Source organism: Myxocyprinus asiaticus, chromosome 44, assembly GCF_019703515.2.
Source record: "Myxocyprinus asiaticus isolate MX2 ecotype Aquarium Trade chromosome 44, UBuf_Myxa_2, whole genome shotgun sequence".
Lineage (NCBI taxonomy): Eukaryota > Metazoa > Chordata > Actinopteri > Cypriniformes > Catostomidae > Myxocyprinus > Myxocyprinus asiaticus.
The window spans coordinates 8,209,706-8,235,172 of NC_059387.1; the positions used below are offsets into that span (position 1 = coordinate 8,209,706).

The 25,467-nt window shown below is 39.0% G+C and overlaps 1 protein-coding gene across 8 annotated transcripts in view; it reads right to left on the minus strand.

Annotated features, from left to right (window-relative positions):
• The window catches only part of LOC127434190 (ATP-dependent 6-phosphofructokinase, platelet type-like), a 51,706-nt gene that overhangs the window by 20,635 nt on the left and 5,604 nt on the right, over positions 1-25,467 (minus strand). For 3 of the 8 annotated variants that reach the window (XR_007895999.1, XM_051686749.1, XM_051686748.1), the window contains exons 3-12: positions 22,137-22,214; positions 21,763-21,952; positions 19,803-19,968; positions 19,641-19,685; positions 19,356-19,464; positions 11,776-11,871; positions 9,810-9,905; positions 8,516-8,608; positions 3,937-4,062; positions 21-85 (exon numbers count right to left, since the gene is read on the minus strand). Coding sequence is in view for 7 of the 8 variants with exons in the window: in XM_051686749.1 (XP_051542709.1) it covers positions 21-85; positions 3,937-4,062; positions 8,516-8,608; positions 9,810-9,905; positions 11,776-11,871; positions 19,356-19,464; positions 19,641-19,685; positions 19,803-19,968; positions 21,763-21,952; positions 22,137-22,214 (1,064 nt within the window). In the remaining variant the exon portion in view is untranslated. The remainder of the gene's footprint in view (positions 1-20; positions 86-3,936; positions 4,063-8,515; positions 8,609-9,809; positions 9,906-11,775; positions 11,872-19,355; positions 19,465-19,640; positions 19,686-19,802; positions 19,969-21,762; positions 21,953-22,136; positions 22,215-25,467) is intronic. The other 5 variants (XM_051686751.1, XM_051686754.1, XM_051686750.1 and 2 more) reach the window with 2 other exon arrangements.

Consider the following 25,467-nt stretch of genomic DNA (forward strand, 5'->3'; position numbering starts at 1 on the left):
CCAGTTGTGGCCAAACACACCTGCCACGCAGCTGTACGGCCTCCTCAAACTTCTTCTCGTCCATGGCCTTCTGCACCTCCTGAGTCTACAAGACAAACAACAGAATTTCTGGTGTGATGATAGTTACAGTACGTTACGATTTGTTTTAGTTTTGTTTCGAGATTTTTTCCATTTGTTAGGTTGAATTACACAAGAAACATGTCCGGCACATTTCATCCCAAAATCAAAAGAGAAAAAAAAACAAGAAACGATCGCACGTGCTAATTCTTAGCATTAAGAATATTTTAGAATATTTGCATTGTGACATTATTTTAATGGCAATACTGTAATGTGAAATGTAAAAAAAAAAAAAAATTGTCATTACTGTAATGCAACAAATAACATTCTTGTTAGTGCAATTGGAAAGAGTTCTCATTACTGTAAGACTGTTATGAAAATCAATCTGTTCAGACACAATGTCTTTTGTATCTTTTTTTTTTTTTCAGAAATTTAAATCAGAATAAATTAAATGTAGTACAACAAAAACTAATACTACTATAAATGGACTTTAAAATTAAAATAATACATCATTAGTTTTCTTTGCATAACAGTAAGAAACAGTAAGAATTTTTTATTATAGTAGTGAAAATATACTTTTGTATTAGTTTTTTCAGCATTTCAGTAAAGAGAATCAATTTTTTTTTGCCTTACACTAATTAAAATCGGTTCCCTATCTGTCACTCACTCGACGTTGGTGTCGATGTAGTGACACTAGGGGTCACTCTTGGGAGCCCGAGACACCTCTGGTCTTTGATAAAAGGCCAATGAAAATTGGCGAGTGGTATTTGCATGCCACTCCCCCGAACATACGGGTATAAAAGGAGCTGGTATGCAACCACTCATTCAGATTTTCTCTTCGGAGCCGAACGGTCATGCTCATCGAGCTGAATAGCACTGTTCATTCACCTCTGCTGGATCTGACGGCGCATTTCAGCGGCTTCTCCCTCCTCTGCACTGGTGCACTGCAGAGAACGCCCCTGGGCGCTTCGGCAGAAAAACTAGAGAGTATATTTTCTGAAAGAGCATTTTTCCCCTTTAAAAGAGTATATATTTCTCTAAAAGAGCGCACACACGGAACGTCTTTTTAAAGACGCGTCTTTTTAAAGATGCCTTTCCGTTCGTGTGTTATTCCTGGTTGCGGTCGATTTCTCTCAACTTCGGATGGTCATGATCGCTGTCTTTCGTGTCTGGGCGCGACCCACACGGAGGCAGCGTTTATGAATGGCTCATGTTCTCACTGCGAGAACATGACCATGGCAACGTTGCGGTCGCGGCTTGCTTTTGTAAGAAAGCAAGCCACCCCAGCGGCTCCCCGCCTTGGTCCTCCTACCTACGGGTTTGAGGTCAGCGCGGCTGGCGCTGGGGGCGATTTGGGGACCTCAATGGGATCGCCTCCGCCGGGTTCCCCCCGCGGACCTCCCATTCCCCAGCACGCTCGTCTGCCCCAATCGGGCTTCCGGATGAGTTCGCCGGCTCGTCGCACGGCGAGTCTGGCTTCTCGTTCGAGGCCCGCGAAGATGATGAGCTTTCGAGCGCAGCGTCGGAGAGCGGGCTTGTCCAGTCGGACGCAGAAGCCTCAGCTGGGCTTCCCCCTTCGGGGACGGTCGCCCAGTTACAGGCCGACGCCGAAATGACGGACATGCTTTCCCGGGCGGCCGCGAGCGTCGGGCTAGAGTGGAACCCTCCGCTCTCCCCTGAACCCTCGCGGCTTGATGATTGGTTTCTGGGCTCGCGGCGCCGCTCAGACCGGCCGCGCCCCGCTCCAGTGCCATTCTTCCCGGAGGTGCATGAGGAGCTGACGAAGTCGTGGGAGGCACCTTTTACTGCCCGAACCCGGCTCCGCAGTTCCCCCGCTCTCACTACCCTCGATGGCGGGGCGGCCAGGGGCTATACGGCGATTCCCCCGGTGGATAAGGCGCTCGCAGTGCACTTATGCCCGCAGAGCGCCGCCACCTGGCGTGGACGCCCTAAGCTCCCCTCCAAGCCCTGTAGGCTCACGTCGTCCCTGACGGCCAAGGCCTACAGCGCTGCTGGACAAGCCGCCTCTGCCCTGCACGCCATGGCTCTCCTGCAGGTCCACCAAGCCAAGGCACTGAAAGAACTGCACGAGGGTAGTTCCGCCCCAGATTTGATGCAGGAACTGCGCTCGGCGACCGCCCTCGCCCTCCGGGCGACGAAGGACACAGCGCGGTCTCTTGGGCGGACGATGGCCACACTAGTGGTCCAGGAGCACCACCTGTGGCTCAACCTGGTCGAGATGGGCGAGGGTCCGGCATCAGGATTGGTTCGCGGCGGTAGACCTGAAGGACGCGTACTTTCACGTCTCGATCCTTCCTCGACACAGAAAGCGTGTATCGCTTGCACATAGCGCCTCCCACCTCCTTTTGAGCTGAAGACGTGCGCTGTTAATTCCCAGTAGTGTTCACAAAAGTTGTTCCCTGGTTGATTTCCTCCGAGCCCTGTGGCAGTCGAGTCTTCGGAGAGACTCACTGCCGGCCCAGTACACGTGCTATCTAAGAGCCCGGTGCTGGGGTAGGTGCTCCGCATGTGGCGGTTCCCTGTAAGGCTAACCCCATGCGATCTATATCTTCCGCTAGCTCGTTCCCTGCTGGCAAACGGCGTCTTCCTTGGGCAGAGCCCCTCTGCCCCAGTCTCCATGTTGTAGTACCTCCTCCCCCATTGGGCAGGATCTACCTTGAAGGCTCTCCACATGGTTGGAAAGACCATGTGATGTATTCTTCCACTTAAATATCCCCCCCTCTTGGGGCGAGGTGTGGTCTCCGCAGTGTCCTCCCCTTGGGAGGGACACCCCCCGACTGGACCTGGCGGCCCAGTCGGATAATCCCCCTTCTTTTTTAGGGAGTGGAAAAAGAGAAGGGGAAAAGAGGCCACGACTGGGTTAAGCCCGTCTCTATCTTTGGGTAGTCGACTTGTCCCCAAGTAGGGCCGTTCGACACTCATAACTGTGTTGGGGGAGGTTACGTGTCGACCTGGTGCGCTGGCTATGAGGCACACAGCAAGTCTGCCCACCACACACCGCCAGTTCACGTAACACAGTTCAGCCTTGTGGCGTTTTGTATAGGGACCCCTAGTGTCACTACATCGACACCAACGTCGAGTGAGTGACAGATAGGGAACGTCATGGTTACTGGTGTAACCTCCGTTCCCTGATGGAGGGAACGAGACGTTGGTCCCTCCTGCCACAACGCTGAACTACCCGCTGAAATGGCCGGACCTTATATCGGCTCCTCAGCGTAAAACCTGAATGAGTGGTTGCATACCAGCTCCTTTTATACCCGTATGTTCGGGGGAGTGGCATGCAAATACCACTCGCCAATTTTCATTGGCCTTTTATCAAAGACCAGAGGTGTCTCGGGCTCCCAAGAGTGACCCCTAGTGTCACTACATCGACACCAACGTCTCGTTCCCTCCATCAGGGAACGGAGGTTACACCAGTAACCATGACGATTTTTATTTCACATTCCTGTAGAATGACATTTCTTTACATTACAGTGATGAGAATGAGATTTTTCTACCTTACAGTAACAAGAAATGTATTTTATTGCACTACAGTACAGAAAATATGATTTTTTTGTGTTAAAGTAAGAATAAAAAAAAGATTCCGCAATACAGTAATGAAAATGTGGTTTTTTTGGCATTACAATAATAAAAATTACATTTTTTGCCTTACAGTACAGAGAATGAGATTTCTTTTTGTGTTACAGTAACAAAAATGACATTTCGTACAGTGCAGTAATAACCGATTAACAGCACAGATTGTAGATTTGATTTATCAGTGAAGCAGTAATGCAGAATTCTTATTCCTCTGCCCAACTGCTTGACTGTGGATCTGTATTATTGTGTGTGTGTTTGTGCTGGCATCTAACCAGCTCTTACCATCTGCACACACTCCATGAGGGGCAGGCGCACAGACTGGTTCCCACACAGAGACACCACGCAGGCTGGTGTGTTTGCAGTGGTCTCAAGCAGAGCCAGAACGGCCTCCACACCCATACGACTGGCCTGATAACAAACACAAAACAGCATCGCAATCTTTAGTTCACTTCAGACAAGCTCTAATAATGTATTAGCAGTCATTTTCTGTTTAATGAGGAATTCACTTTCTGTGTAAACATAAATTATCAATAAGCAAGTATAAGCAAGTGTTTGTCCCTTGGCAAATTACATATTACATAGGAATTGAATTGCTGCATAATATTATAAGGATTAGTACTGTATATGCACATTAATATTAAAATAAATAATTCAGATTACTTGTAACAACATGTCTGCACTAGAAGCGACTGACTTATGTAAGAAAGATCTTACAAATGATTTACACAGAAATATATCTGCCTAATGTTTAATGGATTCATCCCAAGTACTTACAATACAAATGCACTTTCATTTGAGAGCATCAGTGCGTTTAAAGTTATATCCAATCTTTCAACTCATGTCATGACTAGGAATGTGCATGGATAGTAAACATTTGGTTAACTGTTCGACGTGGCACTATTCGAATATCAACATCACTATTCGGTTATTCTATACGTGCAATACAGGTCTGCAACCCGAAGAGCTGACGAGCTTGAGTTCCAACAAACTGCCAGGTTTTCCGGCCGGGTTTGGGTCAGATTTTCAAGTATAGGGTGAGTTAGGGGCTGTTCAAACATGCTTTTGTGTGCATCTGCACTGTTTTTCTGTTATAGATCAGTGATACTGATACACGCTGGACAAACGTCTTTGACTGTTACACTGGCTGACTCTCACTTTTCTTCTGTCAGCGTCTCTAGCAATATCTCCGCATTTTTTAGACACACAGTAAAGTTAAAAAGACTTTGATTTTTATAAATGCATCTCGAAACACTTGTGTTGTAGGGCTGCAACTAATGATTATTTTGATAATTGATTAATCTAACGATTATTACAACGATTATTCGATTATTCTGTAATTATTGCAATGATTAATCATTAGCTCTTAACCGATTATTCAGCTTGTGCCCCTACTTAAAAGGTTGTATTAAACGTGCTTACTAGCAACAAAGAGGAAAAAAAATCATCTTTTAAAAATACCTATAAATGGCATTCACTGAATTAAAGGGGAAAATACTTTTTATTAAGTTTAATTCAGTAAAGAAATTCACTGCAAAAAATCCTACTGTTATCAAGTGTTTTTGTCTTGTTTTCCATTTAAAATTGTCTAGAAATCCTTAAAACAAGACACATTAACTTGAGAAGCAACATATAAGATATTTAGACTTGCTTTAAGAGAATGTATCTTAAATATAAGTTTATTTTGTATATAAGTGTATTTTTTCACTTGGTTATACTTCTGTGAGTGCAGTAAAGACAGAATAGACTTATATTCGAGATCTATTCTCTAAAAGCAAGTCTAAATATCTTATACGCTGCTTCTCAGGTGAATGCGTTTTTTTTTTTTTTTTTAGGATTTTTAGATATTTTAAAATATTAGTATTTTTAATAATATATTCAACATTCTCAGATAACAATTTTGTATTCTGCATTATAGCTGCTAAAGTAAATGTACGTTGTTTTAAAGGAGTTTTAGATATTTATATTGGAAAACAAGCCAAAACAAAAACAAATCAAAAATGTATTTTGTTGCTGTGTATAATGGGGCGAAGACTACCCTCTCTCACCTTTCTGTACACTTCAATCCATCTTTAACTCATAAAAAAACGAACTATCTCTTATTAATAAAGCTGCGTATTGCCAATTTTCTTCACGATAAGAAATGCACAGTGACATATATTATGATTCAATAAGTCACAAGTCATCACGTTATAATCTAGCTGCATTAAGCATGCGCGCTTGAGGGATGAGCGTCCCCGCGCCAGAGTGTGCCTCAGCCGGGTGCAGTTTCAATCTCATCCCTATATATCGGGACATTCGCGCAACTCATAAAAGAGGCGCTGACCACACAGAGAAATGCCAGTTTCGGAGTTTGTAGTTTTTTACATGATCTGCTTCCGTAATATTTGAACTTTAATAAAGCTATAACGCATTAAATATAACTGCATTAAAGATGTAACGCCGGGGTGTTTCCTTTAAAGAGCTCCGGCTCCGCATATTCCACAACGAGAGTGCTTCTGTATTTTTGCATTATAATTCCCTCATACTTTGCGATCTACATCACCTGAAGCTGTTTGGAAAGTTTAGAGTGCATCTGGACTGTGAGCTGTGTAATTCTTCCTCTTCCTCATTGCCGATAATGTCGACTAATCGTTTCAGCACTACTGCATTGTGTTTCATTCACTGTGCTGCGTTCTGAAGAACAGTAGCCTACTTTAAGTGACTGTTACACCACAGGGTTTCTGCAGAGTTTTTAAAATCAAATTTAAGACTTTTTAAGACCTTTTTCAAGACCTGAACAAATAAAATTAATACCGTATCCCAAACCAACACAATCTCAAAATACATCATGTATCACAGACTCTTAAACAGGCAGGGGCACACATTCAACATGGCCTTAACAATGCTTATCAGTAAAACAGGGTAGAACATATGCAAGTTTAAAATACTCAAGACATGTTTTCCAAATATATATCAAATTAAAATTGATTTATGTACCATTATATAAATAAATACAAATTAGAGGTCGACCGATATTGGATGTTTCTGATTCGATAATGTGTTGAAAGAAAGGCAATTAATCCGCCAATAGTTTTTAAAATTGGTAGCCTATATTAAATGGCCTTAGTATTTCCTTCCTGTGATGGGGCGGGCCAGAAAGAGGCTACAAGAGTTCAAATTGAAATAAATTCCAGATGCAGTTTATGGTGCAACCAAAATACCAATTATTCTGTCTTTCCACCCCCAACTTTAAGACCTCTTTAAATGATAATTAAGACTTTTGTTGGATCATTTAAAGGAGCACTCAGTGATTCCTGAGAAACACTGTTGATATTTGAACTCAACTGCCAAAACAAACACACCCCTCCCTTCAGTGCTCCTTTGGAAGCCTCGCCGATGTTGACGCGGCTCCTAGACCTCGACTTATCATAATCCTTCTTTTTTAGTTTATATTCGTCTGACCTTTTTCTCTTGGTCTGTTTCTCAGCCATGTGTCCTCCTTGGAGTTTAGAAAGTTTGCATCAGCCAGATTTGCTGTCGCTCTTCTAATGAATTTCCCTCTCCCTCTCTCTCTGTCCCCACCCCCATCCAGTGCACGCACAAGAACCACCCCCTGTTGCTGATTGGCTGGAGTAGTGTTGTGTGGATCGGTCTGATCCACTTTGTTTTTGTCTCATTTACAGAGCCAGAGCTGTGTACAAATACTAGATTTTTTTTCAACCCACCCACAAAATGGACAGCTAGCAGACTATGAGGAGATATTTGCAGAATTTGACAAAAAGTGTATTGGATTAGAATTACTGAGTGCACCTTTAAGATATTTAATACTTTTTTATGACCTTAAATTTTGGAAAACTGAATTTAAGACATTTTAAGTCTTTTTAAGGATCCGCAGGAACCCTGCACCATTAAACACAGAGCAACTTTTCAGTGCTTGATAAACCTTTTGCTCTGGTGTGCATACAGTATTTAGTACACTAATCAGACAAGATCAATGTAATTTGATTTTAATCCATTTAAAAATCAAAGCACCCCGAAGAGGCTTTTCAACCGCAGCAGTGTGACTCCACTCACATGATAATATTTGCATTCATTGCCTTACAGATGTATGAACCTGCCCGGGCAGAGTGCATATAGCCTACAGGTAGCGACAGTTTTATTATTTTTGTTTGATTTTAATGCGAGATTCTATCATTTGAAGATGTATGCATTGTGTTATTTAGACTCACAGATCACTGTGCACTTTATTTTCTGCTGTTTTGAGTAGTGTTTGAGGAAATTCCATTAAAATAAACATTCTTTATTCCCGCATCCCGACTCCAGATGAAAAACCAATTACCCATTCATGAATGTTAAAAATGGTAACCATGCACATCCCCACTCATGACGAGTTAAACAATTAAACCTGGTTCCTTTCATAAACAGGACACCCACCCAACAGGACAATTACGATTTAGTTTAATGGTTTAGATTTACTTTACAGCTCACGTAACAGTTTTGCAAAGTGCATGATCAAAAATACTAATTACACTTTACTGCCTGATAAACTTCCACTGGAAGAACATTACTGTAAACACATTTCTCCCTATCATATTTACCAACTGAGAGATGAGCCAAAATTATTGTCTTTGTAAAACAACAGCATGGCAGAGATGTTGTAGGAGAGCATGTTATCCATAAAGATTCAGTTTTAAATAACCCGGAATATTCCTTTAAGACCACAAAGGACACACATTGAAATCTTGTATAATAATTTTTTTCAACTTTTCAGAAAGCGTTATATTGTGCTGAACCATTGCAAGAGCATGTGCAGATTGTGCGCATTAAATCTATTCATGTACTTAATGTAAATTCCCTCCCAACCTCCTGTTTTTAGTCTCACCAAAATCCTGTCGAATGCTGAGGGAGTCCCTCCTCTCTGGACATGGCCCAAGATGGTCACACGTGTGTCAAATCCCAGACACCGGACCACCAGCTGGAAGAGTAATAAAAAAGATTTACACTTTAATTATAGGAATCATGGAAATTTAGGGTTCTTTCTAGGTCATCTTTTATCAACAAAAGGTCTTGTCCAGGAAACGGCATTTGATTTAAAAAAAGAATTAGCTTAAAATCTATTTGAACCCAAGTAGAAAATAGCATGCAGAAAATAGCTCTAAAACCATAATTTTTATATTATAAACAGAATTTGATAAAATAAGTTTCATGTTTTACTGAATTTAATTGTAATAAAGTGAGAAAATCCAAATAGTATCATTTGTATACAGTAATTAGAATATCAACTATAAAACAAGCAAGGAAGAGTGGAGTCTAGCATTATATTACATGAATTTAGCAGAAAGACCCACAATAAAGCTGTTACACACATGCAGAGGGTAAAGATTTGAGCGAAATTCCTAAAATCATAGCATTGCCCCATGATAGTCAGTAAACTGCAGCCCATTTTCAATAGTCAGTGTTGAAATAACTGTTTTATACAGGTAAAAAGTTCAACTCCAGCAGGACCTGTTTCAGGCTGTGGAAATGCACTTAAGTTCAATCTAATCTGAACAAAGAGAATACTGTATACATTTTACTGTATACAGAAAATGTGAGTGGCTCTTGCATACATAACTAGCCACAATGATGTTGGAGTTAGTCTGACAATTTTCTCCCATGTCACAATGATACTGCGGAGACATGGATGGGGCCCCTTTATCTCTAGTGCCTATGGACAGGGAGCCCATGTGTATTTATTGTCTGAACACTGTCAGTTTAAGTCTGTGGACTTTTTTGGCCATTTATACAGATGAAAATCGTAAGAATGATTGCTTAGAAAAGAAATGGCACACCTCTCCTCTAACTTTCTTGAGTAACATGGCCAAATTTCGATAAAATCCCTAGGGTTTGAGCAGTAGTAATAGTGATGTTTTTTTCAAAAGAAGCAATGGAAAAATGTGCATGCTCCTGCTTTAGGAAGTGTACAATGCACTAATGCAGTGTAGAAGTTAAGATATTAAGTAAATAGAGGAAAGCTGTTTCTGGTTACATTTAGAGGTGACCAAAAGTGCCTTACCAGAAAGAGACTGTGTTTAAGCAAACCACACAGGCAAAAGCCAGAGAGGGAGCACACACAGAAGTCAGAGAGGTCAGGGGTCAATGCAGGAGCTGTACCTCTATGGGTCTGATGTACTTACATCCTTTACATGTTCAGAGGTAATGGGCTGGTTGTTACGATCAATCGCACCTTCAGCTACTATTATGATATTCAGCCTTTTCATTCCTGCACGTTTCTACGAGGGTAAGAGACACGTCACTATGACATAGAACAATAGGAGAGATTCAAAAAGCTGGAGTCCAGGTTGCAGAAGTGGCCCAGGAAGTAGGCAGTCACTAGTTGCAAGGACAATTCCCCTGGAGCAACTTGTGAGTATAGCTCATGGATTGCTTCATGTGGGATTTAAACCTGTCACTTTTTGTTTACCTATCCCAGATCTTTATCCGCTACACCAAACCATTGTTAAGGTGTGTTTACACTGACAGATTACATTTAAGATTAAATTGTTTGCAATTAAATTGAATTACTAATAATTCACAAAGTCACTGTACTGTTGGTGGAAGTCACTAGGTCACTGTACCGTTGATAAAAGTCGCAGTCACTATATTGTTGGTCGAGAACGCTAAGTCGCTGTCTGTTGGTCAAGGTCACTAGGTTGATGTACTTTTGGTCGAATTCGCTAAATTGCTGTATTGTTGGTCAAGGCCGGCAAGTCACTATACTGTTGGTCAAAGTCACTAAGTCGTTGTATTTCTGGTCGAGGCCACCAAGTTGTTGTACTGTTGATTGAAGTTGCTAAGTCGTTGTACTGTTGATAAAAATCACTAAGTCGCTGTCAGTTGAAGTTTTAAAATCGATGTTGTGTTGGTCAAAGTCTTCAAGTCGGTGTATTCCTAGTTGAAGTCTCCAATTCACTGTACTGTTGGTCGAAGTCTTCAAGTTGCTGTATTGCTAGTCAAATTTTCCAAGTTACCATACTGTTTGTCAAAAACTCCAAGTCGCTGTATTGCTAGTCAAACTTTCATAATCACTGTATTGTTGGACAAAAGTCTTCAAGTAGCTGTCCTCTTAGTTGAAGTCTTCAAGTCACTGTACTGTAAGTCGCAAGACTTCAGGTGGCTGTACTTTTAGTCAAATTCTTCAAGTCACTTTACTGTTGGTCAAAAGTCTTCAGGTGCCTGTACTGTTAGTTGAAGTCTTCAAGTCACTGTACTGTTGGACAAAAGACTTCAGGTGGCTGTACAGTTAGTCAAAGTCTTCCGCTGTACTGTTGGATGAAAGTTTTCAGATGGCTGTACTGTTATTCAAAGTCTCCAAGTCACTGTACTGTTGACCGAGATCGCTAAGTTGCTTTAGTGTTGGTTAAGGTTATCAATTCAATGTACTGTTGGTCATGGTCCTCAAGTTGCTGAATTGCTTGTAAAAATTTTCAAGTCACTGAACTGTTGGTCATAGACTCCTAGTCGCTGTATTGCTAGTTGAACTCTCCAAGTCACTGTACTTTTGGTCGAAAGTCTTCAGTTCACTCTACTGTTAGTCGAAGTCTTCAAGTTGCTGTTCTGTTAGTCAACATCACTAAGTTGCTGTACTGTTGTACTGAGGTTGCCAAGATGCTGCAATGTTGGTTGAAGTTGCTAAGAGTCTGTATTTTTGGTCAAGGCTGCCGAATCGCTGTACTGTTGTTTGAAATCACTAAGTCACTGTCTCTTGGTCGAGGTCGGCAAGTTGCTGTACTGTTAGTTGAGGTTATCAAGACACTGTATTCCTAGCTGAACCCTCCAAGTCACAAGCTGTTGGTCGTGGTCACCAAATCACTGTATTGTTGGTCGAAGTCGCCAAGTTGCTGTATTGCTAGTCGAACCCTCCGGATCACTGTCCTTTTGGTCAAGGTCGCCAGATCGCTGTACTGTCAGTCACTTAGTCACTGTGCTTTGTTGCTGCATATAGCTGTCAGTGTGAACACTCCTTTGCACTGTGGAGCACAATTTGTAGCATGTTTTTGTGACACAAGTATTTGCATCTCTTTGGATTCTTAGCAGGGGCCACTTCAGTTCTGCAGGTTTCCAGATTTTTGCTCTCTCCCTTCGGAATCATTCAGTACTCACATCCTTCACAATACTAGAAGTAATAGCTTTTCCATGTCTGTCAATGGCTCCTTCAGCAACTATTATTATGTTCAATCTTGAACCTCTGGATCGAGTCTGGGGCAGCGAACACATTCGTTCCACATAAGCTTGTTACAAACAGGAGAGGTCATACAAAAATGCAGAATACATTTAGTGCAAATGGAGAATATTTCTCTTCCACACTAGGATGAGAAGTATTTGAGAAATAAGTAGTTAGAAATAAGAGGTAAGTTCCTTTCATAATCAGTAAAATGTATGTGTACAACCAGTGTTGGAGAGTAACTAATTAAAAGTACCCATGCTACTGACTTACTGTTACTACATTTGTTTAGTTGCCTGACAGAATCTCAGCAGTTTTCAAAACACAGTAGCATTTCCAGTAACAAGCTAGTTTTTATCAGGAGAAGCAGTGTAGCAAGACAACAGCCGCTTTCCCACACACAGTCATTTTCCCTTAGCAACCTTCTAGATGTGAACTCTTAAGAGGAATGGCACATCTGAGGAAACTTTTCCCTCTTGCATTCACACACACAAAAGTAACCGCGGTAGTGACCTCATCTAGTGTCGACCACTTTTCTCCTTACTCTGTTAGTACACGTGATTCAGTAGCGACAACAACAACAAAATCAACAACACTGATGGAAGACGCCAGGATCGGAGCTACACTTTAGTTAGGGCTGTTTTACACAAACTGTGGCTGCATCCGAAAACATAGGCAGGCTGCCTAATCAGCTAATGGCTTAAACAATAGCGTTTTTCAATTTTTTCAGTTTTTTCAGTTTTTCTTAAGGAAACTGGTCTTAGAACAGTTTGAAAAGCATCTTATTTTCATCCTACCTCATTATACAGCCTCCGAAGGCAGCATTTTCCAGTTATCTTATGCAGCCTGTGTCTTCAGGTTGCAGGTTTAAACTGGTCATGCATGCTGCGTCCTGAAGCAGGAGTGAAAAGATAGACGAGGTGCGCAGTCTGTTTTAAGCATGCAGCACACACTGAACTCAGCTGAAAACATGTTGAAAATGCACTATAAACCTATTTATCAACACAATCTTTTAAAATAAAGGCTTTTATGACTCGACTGTAATGAACTACTCACTCATTTACTTAAAAAAGACATCTTGATGCAACTTAACCTCACAGTAACAGGCATGCAACACTTTCCTCATGTAAATTAGACTTCATGATGATTTAATTTATAATCGATTTCATTAACACTTTATAATAACTACACGGTATAACGTATTTGTAGTTTATAGTCAATTGACCATTTATAAACTATTGTTCCTACATTAACAAGCTACATACATATAGTTTGTTTATATTCACTGTAGCAAATTATTTATTATTGTTTAATAAGTTCATTTATAGGCAGTTTGATCATGTTTTTTAACATGAACAAGGCATGAATTCCTAGTAAATAAAGAAATTATATATGTAATTAATTGGATTTACATTTAAACGTAATTAAAGTATTTGTTACTGTTTTAGTAATACTTACTTTTAAAGCAATTATAACTTAATATATACACTATATTGCCAAAAGTATTCGTCATCTGCCTTTAGACACATATGAATTTAAGTGACATCCCATTCTTAATCCATAGGGTTTAATATGACGTCTGCCCACCCTTTGCAGCTATAACAGCTTCAACTCTTCTGGGAAGGCTTTCCACAGGGTTTAGGAGTGTGTTTATGGGAATTTTTGACCATTCTTCCAGAAGCGCATTTGTGAGGTCAGACACTGATGTTGGACGAGAAGGCCTGGCTCGCAGTCTTCGCTCTAATTCATCCCAAAGGTGCTCTATCGGGTTGAGGTCAGGACTCTGTGCAGGCCAGTCAAGTTCTTCCACACCAAACTCGCTCATCCATGTCTTTATGGACCTTGCTTTGTGCACTGGTGCGCAGTCATGTTGGAACAGGAAGGGGCCATCCCCAAACTGTTCCCACAAAGTTGGGAGCATGGAATTGTCCAAAATCTCTTGGTATGCTGAAGCATTCAGAGTTCCTTTCACTGGAACTAAGGGGCCAAGCCCAGCTCCTGAAAAACAACCCCACACCATAATCCCCCCTCCACCAAACTTCACAGTTGGCACAATGCAGTCAGACAAGTACCGTTCTCCTGGCAACTGCCAAACCCAGACTCGTCCATCAGATTGCCAGGTGGAGAAGCGTGATTCGTCACTCCAGAGAACGCATCTCCACTGCTCTAGAGTCCAGTGGCGGCGTGCTTTACACCGCTGCATCCGACGCTTTGCATAGCACTTGGTGATGTATGGCTTGGATGCAGCTGCTCGGCCATGGAAACCCATTCCATGAAGCTCTCTACGCACTGTTCTTGAGCTAATCTGAAGGCCACATGAACTTTGGAGGTCTGTAGTGATTGACTCAGAAAGTTGGCGACCTCTGCGCACTATGCGCCTCAGCATCCGCTGACCCCGCTCTGTCATTTTACATGGCCTACCACTTCGTGGCTGAGTTGCTGTCATTCTCAATCGCTTCCACTTTGTTATAATACCACTGACAGTTGACTGTGGAATATTTAGTAGCGAGGAAATTTCACGACTGGACTTGTTGCACAGGTGGCATCCTATCACAGTACCACGCTGGAATTCACTGAGCTCCTGAGAGCGGCCCATTCTTTCACAAATGTTTGTAGAAGCAGTCTGCATGCCTAGGTGCTTCATTTTATACACCTGTGGCCATGGAAGTGATTGGAACACCTGAATTCAATTATTTGGATGGGTGAGCGAATACTTTTGGCAATATAGTGTAGTTCGTAATAAAGCATTGACTAATTGTTAACTAAGCATTTTAAAGTGAGAACTGTAAATTAAACATTTATTAGTGATCCATTACTCTTAAAACTTGACCCTGAAATGACCATCTCCACAGCAGCTCAATCACAAAGGCTCAAAAAAAAAACAAAAAACAGACACAACACAAAAGTACAGGAATAATAGTGAGAGAGGAAAATAAACAGTTTATTAAAAGAGATCCTCTAATTGCTCAAATGTCACTTTAGCATTTTCCATCCTATTAAGCTTTATGAGCAGACTTGTTCTCATTATTGCCAATTAAAATTACCGTTTAATTCAGTTTCACCAGTGGACCTACTATCAATATTTCATTAAATTTGGAAAGTCCAAAAATCCCACTACAGTCCATGCACCCGCTCTGGAAACAGCCAGTACGTCTCCACGGTCACATGACAGTGATGAAATGGCAAAATAAAAATAGGAATGAGCATGTAACGCTATATTATTGACTTTAAATGATATTTTGCCTATTAAACGTCAATAGTTAAAATTCCATTACTATGCTGCTGAAGTGTACAAGCGACGTTGTCACGCCGTACATGTTACTTTTCTCAGCGCTGGGCTGGATGGAACAATAACTGTAGTTTGTGGTTATTGAATAAGGCATTTTATGTAATAATTTTCCAGAGATTGCAAGGGCGGATTTTTATCTCAGGTACCAAAACATCCTAAGATTTCAATGCTGATCAACGAAGAATTCAGCTTTCAGGACTCAGGCCGAGAGGCGCCCCCCTCAGGAAGACACATTTGTCTCTCATAGAAAACAATTTTTAGCCAAATCACCACTTTGATGACAAGTTTCAGTGTGCAAAATTAGATATTCAATACATCAGCAACTTTTATTACTTCAAAGAAAATGCAAATGTTTAAGATTACAAGGCATAAAATATAGGACCCGATGACATTTTTCCGAATCCTCCTTTGTTTTCCCAAATTCTGTTTTCCATTTTATTTTTTCTGAATTCCATTTTTAAAAGATTTTTTATTTTTATTTTTTAAATATGTCTAATCAAATGAATTCATACATTTAAAAAAAAATTGTTCATCAAATGAAATTATTTCATCAAATATAGTGCATCAATAACATCTTTACTGCTGAATCTAAAACAGTGATTTTTTTGTCAAATAACGTGAGCACAACAGATAATCACTGTATAAATTAAAAACTTCCAGTACATTCAGTACAACAGCACACTTTCTTGTGAAATTTGCTAAAACATAATTATTCCTGATATAATAGTAATAATAATAATATTTATTATTATAATAATAACAACAATCTTAATAATAGTAATAATAATAATAATAATAATAATTATTATTATTATTATTAATAATAATAATAAAATGAACATTACATTTTTACTATGCAGTAATATATTTTTTGTAATAATTTCCCTTTAAACCGAAGTTTTATTTTGATGGATCACTGTGTCAGTTTCTGTGTCTGTTTGATGGACGTTTCACACTTCTGGATAAGCAGTTCGCTACATGGTCGTTTTGTTGTTGCGCCATAAGTGGCTGCAATTTAATTAAATAAATAGTCTGGAATGTGCTGCACGCTTCGCATTAAATGAGTGTTTCGCTTTCTGTAATCTAATACACAGATTACAGAAGTCATAATGTGATGTTTTTAGCGAGTCAGCACCTTCACACATCACTCTGAAGTGTGCAACACAAGAGAACTAGATATTTCTTAAATGAAATCGCAGGCTGCTGTGGTTTAATAATCAGACTAGGACACATGTACAACACATTTATAAGATCATTGGAAGATTTAGTGACAATGAAGTATTGGCCCAAAAGGGCGAAACTCTAACACTGGCCCAGGGCCAGCTGGCTATACTTACTGTTACCATGTTAATAAATGTTTAATTAGGCATATATAATTCTCACTTTAGATCACAATTTAGGTCACACAAAATGCTTAGCTAGCCATTAGTAAGTGCTTTATAACAACCTTTATTAAGCATTCATTGATTTAGTAGTAAGTGATCCTAAAACATTAATATATACATTAAGCAGAAATATGTATCCAATTCATTACATGTTTACTATCTTTATTAATTATGAATTTATGCTTTCTTAATGTTCTCATAAACACTTCTTTACCACTGGTTTGCATAAACTAAAATACATCAGTTACATTAACAAGTTGTTTACTAAGGATAAAAAATAAATAAATAATAATTAAAAAATAAAACATTATCAAACTGCCTATATATGAACTTATTAAACAATAATAAATCATTTGTTAAAGTGAATAGAAACAAATAAAATACTATTTATATGTAGCTTATTAATGTATTAATAATGTCGGAACAATAATTTATAAATGATCAGTTAACTACAAACTAATGCTTTACAAATACTTTATACCGTGTAGTTATTATAAAGTGTTACCTAGATTTCATATACCCACTCTCAATAAACATCTTATTAATTATGCCCGTTTTCCCAGGGGAAAAAACAATGTACAGTAATAATCCAGAAATCACTTTATTTTCTGTATTATCATAGAGTACAGATGCGATGAACACTCAAAGCATCTCCCGTTGAAGTCACGCAGCAGCTCTGCTTACCCCTCACACACATTTGTGAAACAGGCGATACTCTTTGGATACTTTGTTGGTTTTATGTTATTTCTGCTAAGGGAACTGGAAAATTAGCACAGTCCTCTGAGCAGCAGGCTAGCAGCTACAAGTTTGTTTACTCATGGCAGCTGCCGACTCCTCGTGTTTCTTGCTTTGTGTGTCATACAGGCTGCAGCCCCTCCCACTGTCCCTCTTCTGAGGGCAGAAGTACCCTCTAAAGAATCTGTCTAAAGTCCTTATTAATGGCTAAGAGGATAGTTCCTATAGATACTATAGTTCCTCATGTGCAAAAAGGACGAAATGTACTAGTTCTGGCGAAAAATACGTAAAACGGGCTTTAATTCCTGCAGTGGGAAAGGGCCTAATCAAACATGCTTTTCTTCAGACTTTACTCTCTCACTTGGTGTTTGGAGGTACTTGAGAGATGATTCAATTAATCAAATTTGTCCGGATGGTTTGTTTTAGCGAATAGGAACGAGACATAATTTCAACTAGTCCAAAAAACATCCATATTTTGTATTCAAATGAATATTAAGTTAAACACTGCTGTATTTAGTGTATTTACTGTACCTGTTCAGTTTTGATACTGTCACCCTAATTGAGATCCTCATTGTTTTTAGCCAGAAAAGTTGTTTTTGTTTTTTATTACATAATCTGATAATTCTATTTTAAAGATACTGTCCCCTTAAATAGCTTCAATGTAGTTAGCTTTTCTTTTGTAACAAGCCTGTGATATTACAAACTACTTTTACAAAAGGGTAGATTGACAGTAGTTGATCCAAAAAAAATATTAGTAGCTTGTAGCTTGGTAAACTACACTTTTAAAGTAACTTCCCCAACACTGTGTACAACCACATGCCTGTTATGCTTTTCACAATTTTCCAGGTGAAAAAACAAATATATGTAATAAATGTAAATAGGGATGGGCATGAGTACCCAAGTACTCGGAAGTGACAGCAGTGATCGATCATGAAAAGGATGACGTGACTTTTCACTGAATCTGAAATTCAGTGACGGCTACCTGACAACTATACCCAAACATGTCAAACATTGTGATATAACAGAGATGTCTCATAGCAACCAAATGATGCTGCAATGCTAGCGTTTGTTCTACAGGTTTACGATAATCAAAAGAAAGTTTAATCCACCGGGTTTTGAACATCTGTCCCTGCACACATTTGCTAAACAAGTTTTATTGTCATGTAATGTAGAAACTTAACTCATTAATGTATATTATTTAACAAAAGTGAAGGTTTATCACTGATACTAAATCTCCCTGGGTGCCAACATGTTTGCCTGATGTCACACACCTGAATCTCAGCAAAATCAGAGCTGAAGATTCTGCATGAGTTGTAAGTCCAACATAAAGTGGCATTCCATTGCAGTTTTCCCAGTATGAAGTTTAAAATCCCGAGTTAAATAGGACGAAGCGTGAATCATCACAGCAACAAACTCCAACAGAGCGCAGCGTGACTTTCTGTCTGGGGCAAAGACGGCGATCTACACTCTGGAGAAGCGCACGCACACACACAAGACGAGCTCTTTCTTTCAAACATCTAGACGAATCACAGCTGAATGGAACAGAACGCAGGGTCTTCAAAATTAATTTCAACTTAATACAGCGTTTTAGAAAACGCGATGGCTATGCCGTCTCCAGTCACGCCAACCGCGGTTTGCAGATACATGGTTCAGAAACAGTGGTGCGCATTTACTAAGCTTATTACAGTGCCCTGAAGGAAGAACAGAGACGCGTGTTCTGAGCATTGTTTCAATGAACTGGCCAGCGAATCTTTTCATAATGACAAAATATCATACATTTTATTTTTATTATGCCCTCTTTTGAACTTATCGTAATAGACTACATTTTAACAGCCTATAATAATGAATAGGCACTGGAACAACGACACACAATGCAGTAGCCAAAGACATTAACATATACTGTATGTACATTATATACAGTACTGTATATGTACATGTATATGTGCCTCCCCGCCCGAGTACTCAGCGAGTACTCAAGTAATTACTTCAAGTACTCGAGTAGACAAAATACCCATAATGCCCATCCCTACATGTAAATATGAGCACTTAGCATGAAAGTATATGAAATGTGCATGGAGTTTCTTCAGTGAGAAGTGTATTTTTGTTGTACCGCAGAGAGTTTTTGACACATTTTCTCTTCCCAGCCGTCCTCAGGGGGCATTTCAGGAATCAACACCCAGTCAGCTCCACATGCCAGGGCACTCACCAATGCCAGATAACTTCACACACAAACACAGAGTGATATACAAAATAAAGGGTCTGATTTGACAGTAAACAAGCAACATTATTTTACCACTGGCTGAATGCAATAATCATGCCATTGGTATGAACTGAACTGAATGAATTTAATCCAGTCCTATTTAAAATTACTGGTGGTAATATGTAATAATCGTACCCACAATGCCTGCCCATCACCTCCAGTACGAATGTCCTCTGGTGACTGTAAATCATAAAGTCATGGTTGGTTGAAAAGGATTCCAAGTTTGGTATATTCCTTTGCAGGAAACATCTGGGTTATGCAATTTCAGAATTGTGTTGCAGCATTGTTTTGGAGTACCTCTGAGCTGTAGTCATGATCGCATCCACTACCTCAATGATTCTGTGTAGGGCTGAGTCTGTTCCTATGGTCATATCAGTGCCACAGAAGTCATTGTCAATAGAGCCCACCATACCCACGATATGAAGAGCTGAGTATTTCTGAGCTGCCTCTTCATCAATCAGACCTAGAAGAAGAAACAGCAACAACAAAATACTCAACACAAAAGCTTGTTATAACTGTTGTTCTGTTGTAACTTCTCGCCAATATTTTTTGTTAGTTACATTTGTCATAATTCACCCCAAAATAAATAATATTTTGATTAATGAAGCATAATTCAGGACGATTAGGGATTTTTTCATTGTCATATTTCCATGACATTTAAGCATATTCTCCCCAAATTCTCATAACTATAGCACAAAAAAATTCTCATTAATGTAAGACAAAATATCATGTATCATGACCTAACCACAAACATTATTTATAAAATAATTTTTTACTTTTACTTAGTGTTAATTTATAAAAACTAAATTGTTCATTGTTAATTCATAGTGTATTAACTAATGTTAACAAATAAAACTTTTGATATTAAAAATGTATTAGCATATGTTGAAATTAACATTAACCAAGATTAATAAAAGCTGTAAAAGAAGTTCATTGTTAAATAATATAATTAATATAGTTAACTAATGCTAACAAATACCACCATGTTGTAAAGTGTTAGCAATATGACTTAAATAGTTTATCATGTTTTTTTACTTGTTGTTTTTGGCTGATATCTATACACACACACACACACACACACACACACACTGGGGGCAAAATGTTTGGATTAATGTACAGATTTTGCTCTTATGGAAAGAAACTGGTACTTTTATTCACCAAAGTGGCATTCAACTGATCACAATGTATAGTCAGGACATTAATAACATGAAAAATGACTATTACAATTTAAAAAAAATGTTCTTAAACTACCTCAAAGATTTCTCATCAAAAACTCCTCCACGTGCAGCAATGACAGCTTTGCAGATCCTTGGCATTCTAGCTGTCAGTTTGTCCAGATATTCAGGTGACATTTCACCCCACACTTCCTGTAGCACTTGCCATAGATGTGGCTGTCTTGTCGGGCACTTCTCACGCACCTTACAGTCTAGCTGATCCCACAAAAGCTCAATGGGGTTAAGATCCATAACACTCTTTTCCAATTATCTGTTGTCCAATGTCTGTGTTTCTTTGCCCACTCTCACATTTTCTTTTTGTATTTCTGTTTCAAAAGTGGCTTTTTCTTTGCAATTCTTCCCATAAGGCCTGCACCCCTGAGTCTTCTCTTTACTGTTGTACATGAAACTGGTGTTGAGCGGGTAGAATTCAATGAAGCTGTCAGCTGAGGACATGTGAGGTGTCTATTTCTCAAACTAGAGACTCTGATGTACTTATCCTCTTGTTTAGTTGTACATCTGGCCTTCCACATCTCTTTCTGTCCTTGTTAGAGCCAGTTGTCCTTTTTCTTTGAAGACTGTAGTGTACACCTTTTGTATGAAATTTCAAGCATTGTATAGCCTTCATTTATATACATTATTCCAAACTTTTGATCACCAGTGTGTATATATATATATACACACACATACTGTATATAAAAAAAAAAAAATAAATAAAAAAAAAAAAATATATATATATATATATATATATATATATATATATATATATATATATTTTTATTTTTTTTTATTCAAGGAAAACTTTTAAGTAACAGCTCATATGCTTCCACCATACATTGGTAATATTCTACTAGAACAATTATCTTCGTTTGACCATCGAGACAACCAAACAAAGTAAAATACATTCTTTGTCCACCTCCAAAAACCCAAGCTCATTTACCAGGTTAACTAATCTGCTTGAATCCACCATTCCTTCTGATAAACATCACATGAAAAGGCCTTCAAAATAACACCATTATTTACAAAGTACATACAGTACATACCTTGCTCAACCAGCTCTGCCAGCAGTCCGCTCCACTCCTCTCTGAAGAGATTGGCCCCGGTCAAGCTGCCGTCTCCACCAATCACGCACAGGTTGGTGATGCCCCTCTGCACCAGGTTATGTGCTGCCTTTAGGCGGCCCTCATGTGTGCGGAACTCTTTACATCGCGCACTGCCAATAACAGTTCCACCCTTGAACATAATCATAAAGCATGTCGATTAATGCAAGCATGAGATGGCCAAGGCCCGTTAATCTTTATTTCATGAATTCCTGTAGAACCCTTTCATAAACATTTGGTTAGTATACCCTATGTTTAGTAGTCTAATGAGTAGTCTGATGAGCCCCTTGGCGCCATCTGGTTCTCATCACACTCACCACTTGAAGCATACTGGACACACTCTCCCATTTTGCCTCCTTGATGTTGTCACCTCCATCCACCATGCCCTGATATCCCTATAAGTCAATGCACACACAATTAAAACCCCTGCTCCAATCTTTTAATGGCCTCTTAGTTACAAAAAATTATTTAGATTCCCCAGGTCATAATATGGACTGGTTTACTAGCAGATATTGACAAGCAAAAATTGGTTTGGCAAAGAATGGAAAAAGTGTGTAATTTAATCACCACTAGCAGCCCTATCGGAATTTAAAAAATAATCTGATGTGTATATTTTCAGAATAAAATGTAAGTCACCACCACAATGCTATGGTGTTGTTGGTGGTTGGCAGGGCATCGCTATGCAGTTACTAAGGTGTTATAAGTGGTTTTTAGCAAGTTGCTATATGATATCTAGGGTGTTGTGGGTGGTTGCTTACTGGCTCACCAAGTAAGCAATCACCATGTCGAAAGAGCCCAGCTCCAAGTCTCTATGACAGGGGTCAACAACCTATGGCATGTGTGCCAGCATTGGCACGTGGAGGGGTAATCACTGGCATGCCAGCAATGGCGAGAGAGGAGTCGACTATTTTATTTATAGAAATTCCGCACCTGCATTCCAGTCTACATCTTGATGTAATCCTTCCTTAAGATCACGCAGCTTGTTTTCATGAGCTGAATGGGAGGCTAAACAAAACGTTAAAATGTGATGAGACTGCAGTATACCCAACAAACTTGTGCAGCGCGCGCAATCCATTCGCGCATCACGAGCCGGCAGCACTTCACATTCGGTTTATCGTGTGAGTCAACGCGCCCACTTTAATTCGGTCAATCTGCGCGGATGACAGCCTACATTCCGTGATTCATTTGTTTCTTTTTGCATTCAGAACAACACTTGATATAATAAGGAAAACACAAATATTAATCCTTGAGGTTTCCAACCCAGCATACAGGTACACCCTCCCTAAACCATAGTCACACTCAAAATTACATTAAATGATTAAAAGAGAAAACATAAACCCACATCGTGGGGTTCAAAAATCGGAGTATATTCAAAATATAAATTAAACCTGTAAACAATGTTTAAGGATTTTGGAGGTGCGATTCACCGAAAAGTGCTAAATAGTTGATCGGCTTGTGATGCGTGAATGGCGTGCACGTGCAGCGCGAGTCTCAAAACACTTTAATAGTGTTTAGTCTCCCATTCAGCTGATGAAAACACTCTGCGTGATCATGAGGAAGGATTACATAAAGATGTAAATTGGAATGCAGGTTCGAAAAACTTCTCATAAATAAAATAGCCTGCTCCTCTGTTGCTGTTGCTTGCATGCTAGTGATTACCCCTCTGTGTGATTTTGAAAAATGTATGACATAATATAAGAAATATTTAAGATTCCACACACTTTTGTGATCAGTAATCAAATAAGCAAATTTGTGACATTAACTCATTGTGTACAAAAGGACAGGTTTTCTTTCATTAAAGCACTTTCACAAGATGCTCTGTGAAAATTCACATATACGATCATGATTATTTCATAATTTTGCAAAATTCTTTACTCAAACTGTTATGCTGATAATATAATTTGTAATGAAAAATAAATGATTAAATTAGAAAAATTCAAAATAGAAATATTTTCACAAGTGGACTCAAATTTTGGATACAATCACATGTAGTTGAAGTCAGAGGTTTACATAAAACTTAGCTAAATACATTTAAACTCAGTTTTTCACAATTCCTGACATTTAATTTTAGAAAACAATCCCTGTCTTAGGTCAGTTAGGATTACTACTTTATTTTAAGAATGTGAAATGTCAGAATAATAGTAGAGAGAATGATTTATATCACATTCTCAGTGGGTCAGAAGTTTACATACACTTTGTTAGTATTTGGTAGCATTGCCTTTAAATTGTTTAACTTGGGTCAAACATTTTAGGTAGCCTTCCTCAAGCTTCTCACAATAAGTTGCTGAAATTTTGGCCCATTCCTCCAGACAGAACTGGTGTAACTGAGTCAGGTTTGTAGGCCTCCTTGCGTGCACACGCTTTTTCAGTTCTGCCCACAAATTTTCTAGCAGACTGAGGTCAGGACTTTGTGATGGCCACTCCAGTATCTTGACTTTATTGTCCTTAAGCCATTTTGCCACAACTTTGAAGGCATGTTTGGGGTCATTGTCCATTTGGAAGTCCCATTTGTGACCGAGCTTTAACTTCCTGGCTGATGTCTTGAGATGTTTCTTCAATATATCCACATCATTTTCCTTCCTCATGATGCTATCTATTTTGTGAAGTGCACCAGTCCCTCCTGCAGCACAGCACCCCTACAACATGATGCTGCCACCCCCATGCTTCACGGTTGGGATGGTGTTCTTCGGTTTGCAAGCCTCACCCTTTTGCTTCAGCACAACCATTGACCAGGAAAATACAAAAATGGCACCGACCCCTGCTCTATGATATTCTAGTGTCTAGATAGGGCTTAGGTAACCAGTGTTCACAATTTACGAAACAATTATCTTTTTGTTTTTCTATAGCACCTTTAACAAACCCGACCTCGGATTCACAATACTAAAATAAATACATCAAAAGAAAGGTATAACAAAAACAAAAAAGCTAGAGTTAAAAAAGAAGAGTTATAACAACAAAAGAGGTATAATAGTAAAAAAAAGAGCTACAAAAAACAGGCATAACAAAAATAACAATAAAGATGTATAACAGCAAAAAGAGGAATAATAGAAAACAATTAGCAACACAAAAGGTATAACAACAACAACAAAACAATAAAGAGGTATAAAAACAAAAAGAGGTACATTTGCAAAAAAGTAGCAAAAAAAAAGGTATAGCAACAAAAAAAAGAACATGCATAACAAAAAGACAAATGTAAAAAAGAGTGACACAAAGAAGTATAACAATAAAAAGAACAATAAAGGTATAGAAACAAAAAAAGCATATTATAAAAAGCATCAAAAAGTGGTATAAAATAAAAAATAGCACAAAAAAAGAACAATAAAGAAGAGATATAACAACAAACAAAGAGCAACAAAATATATGCAAAAATAAAAGCTGTTCATTGTTAGTTAATTTTAACTAATAATGTTAACAAATGGAACCTTTTTGTAAAGTGTTACCCATATATTATTGTGTTACTGTAGTGGTAACAAACCTCAGTACTCAAAAGGGTGATATGGAGACTGTACCTTCAAATGTCAGAGCCATATCGAGCTTACATACCTAGAAGTGTTTGTGCTAATGTAATTGTGTAGAATTTAATTTGTGAACACAGAATAAAACAGGACACATGGCACCTTTCACATGTCATTTATCCATAAACTTCAG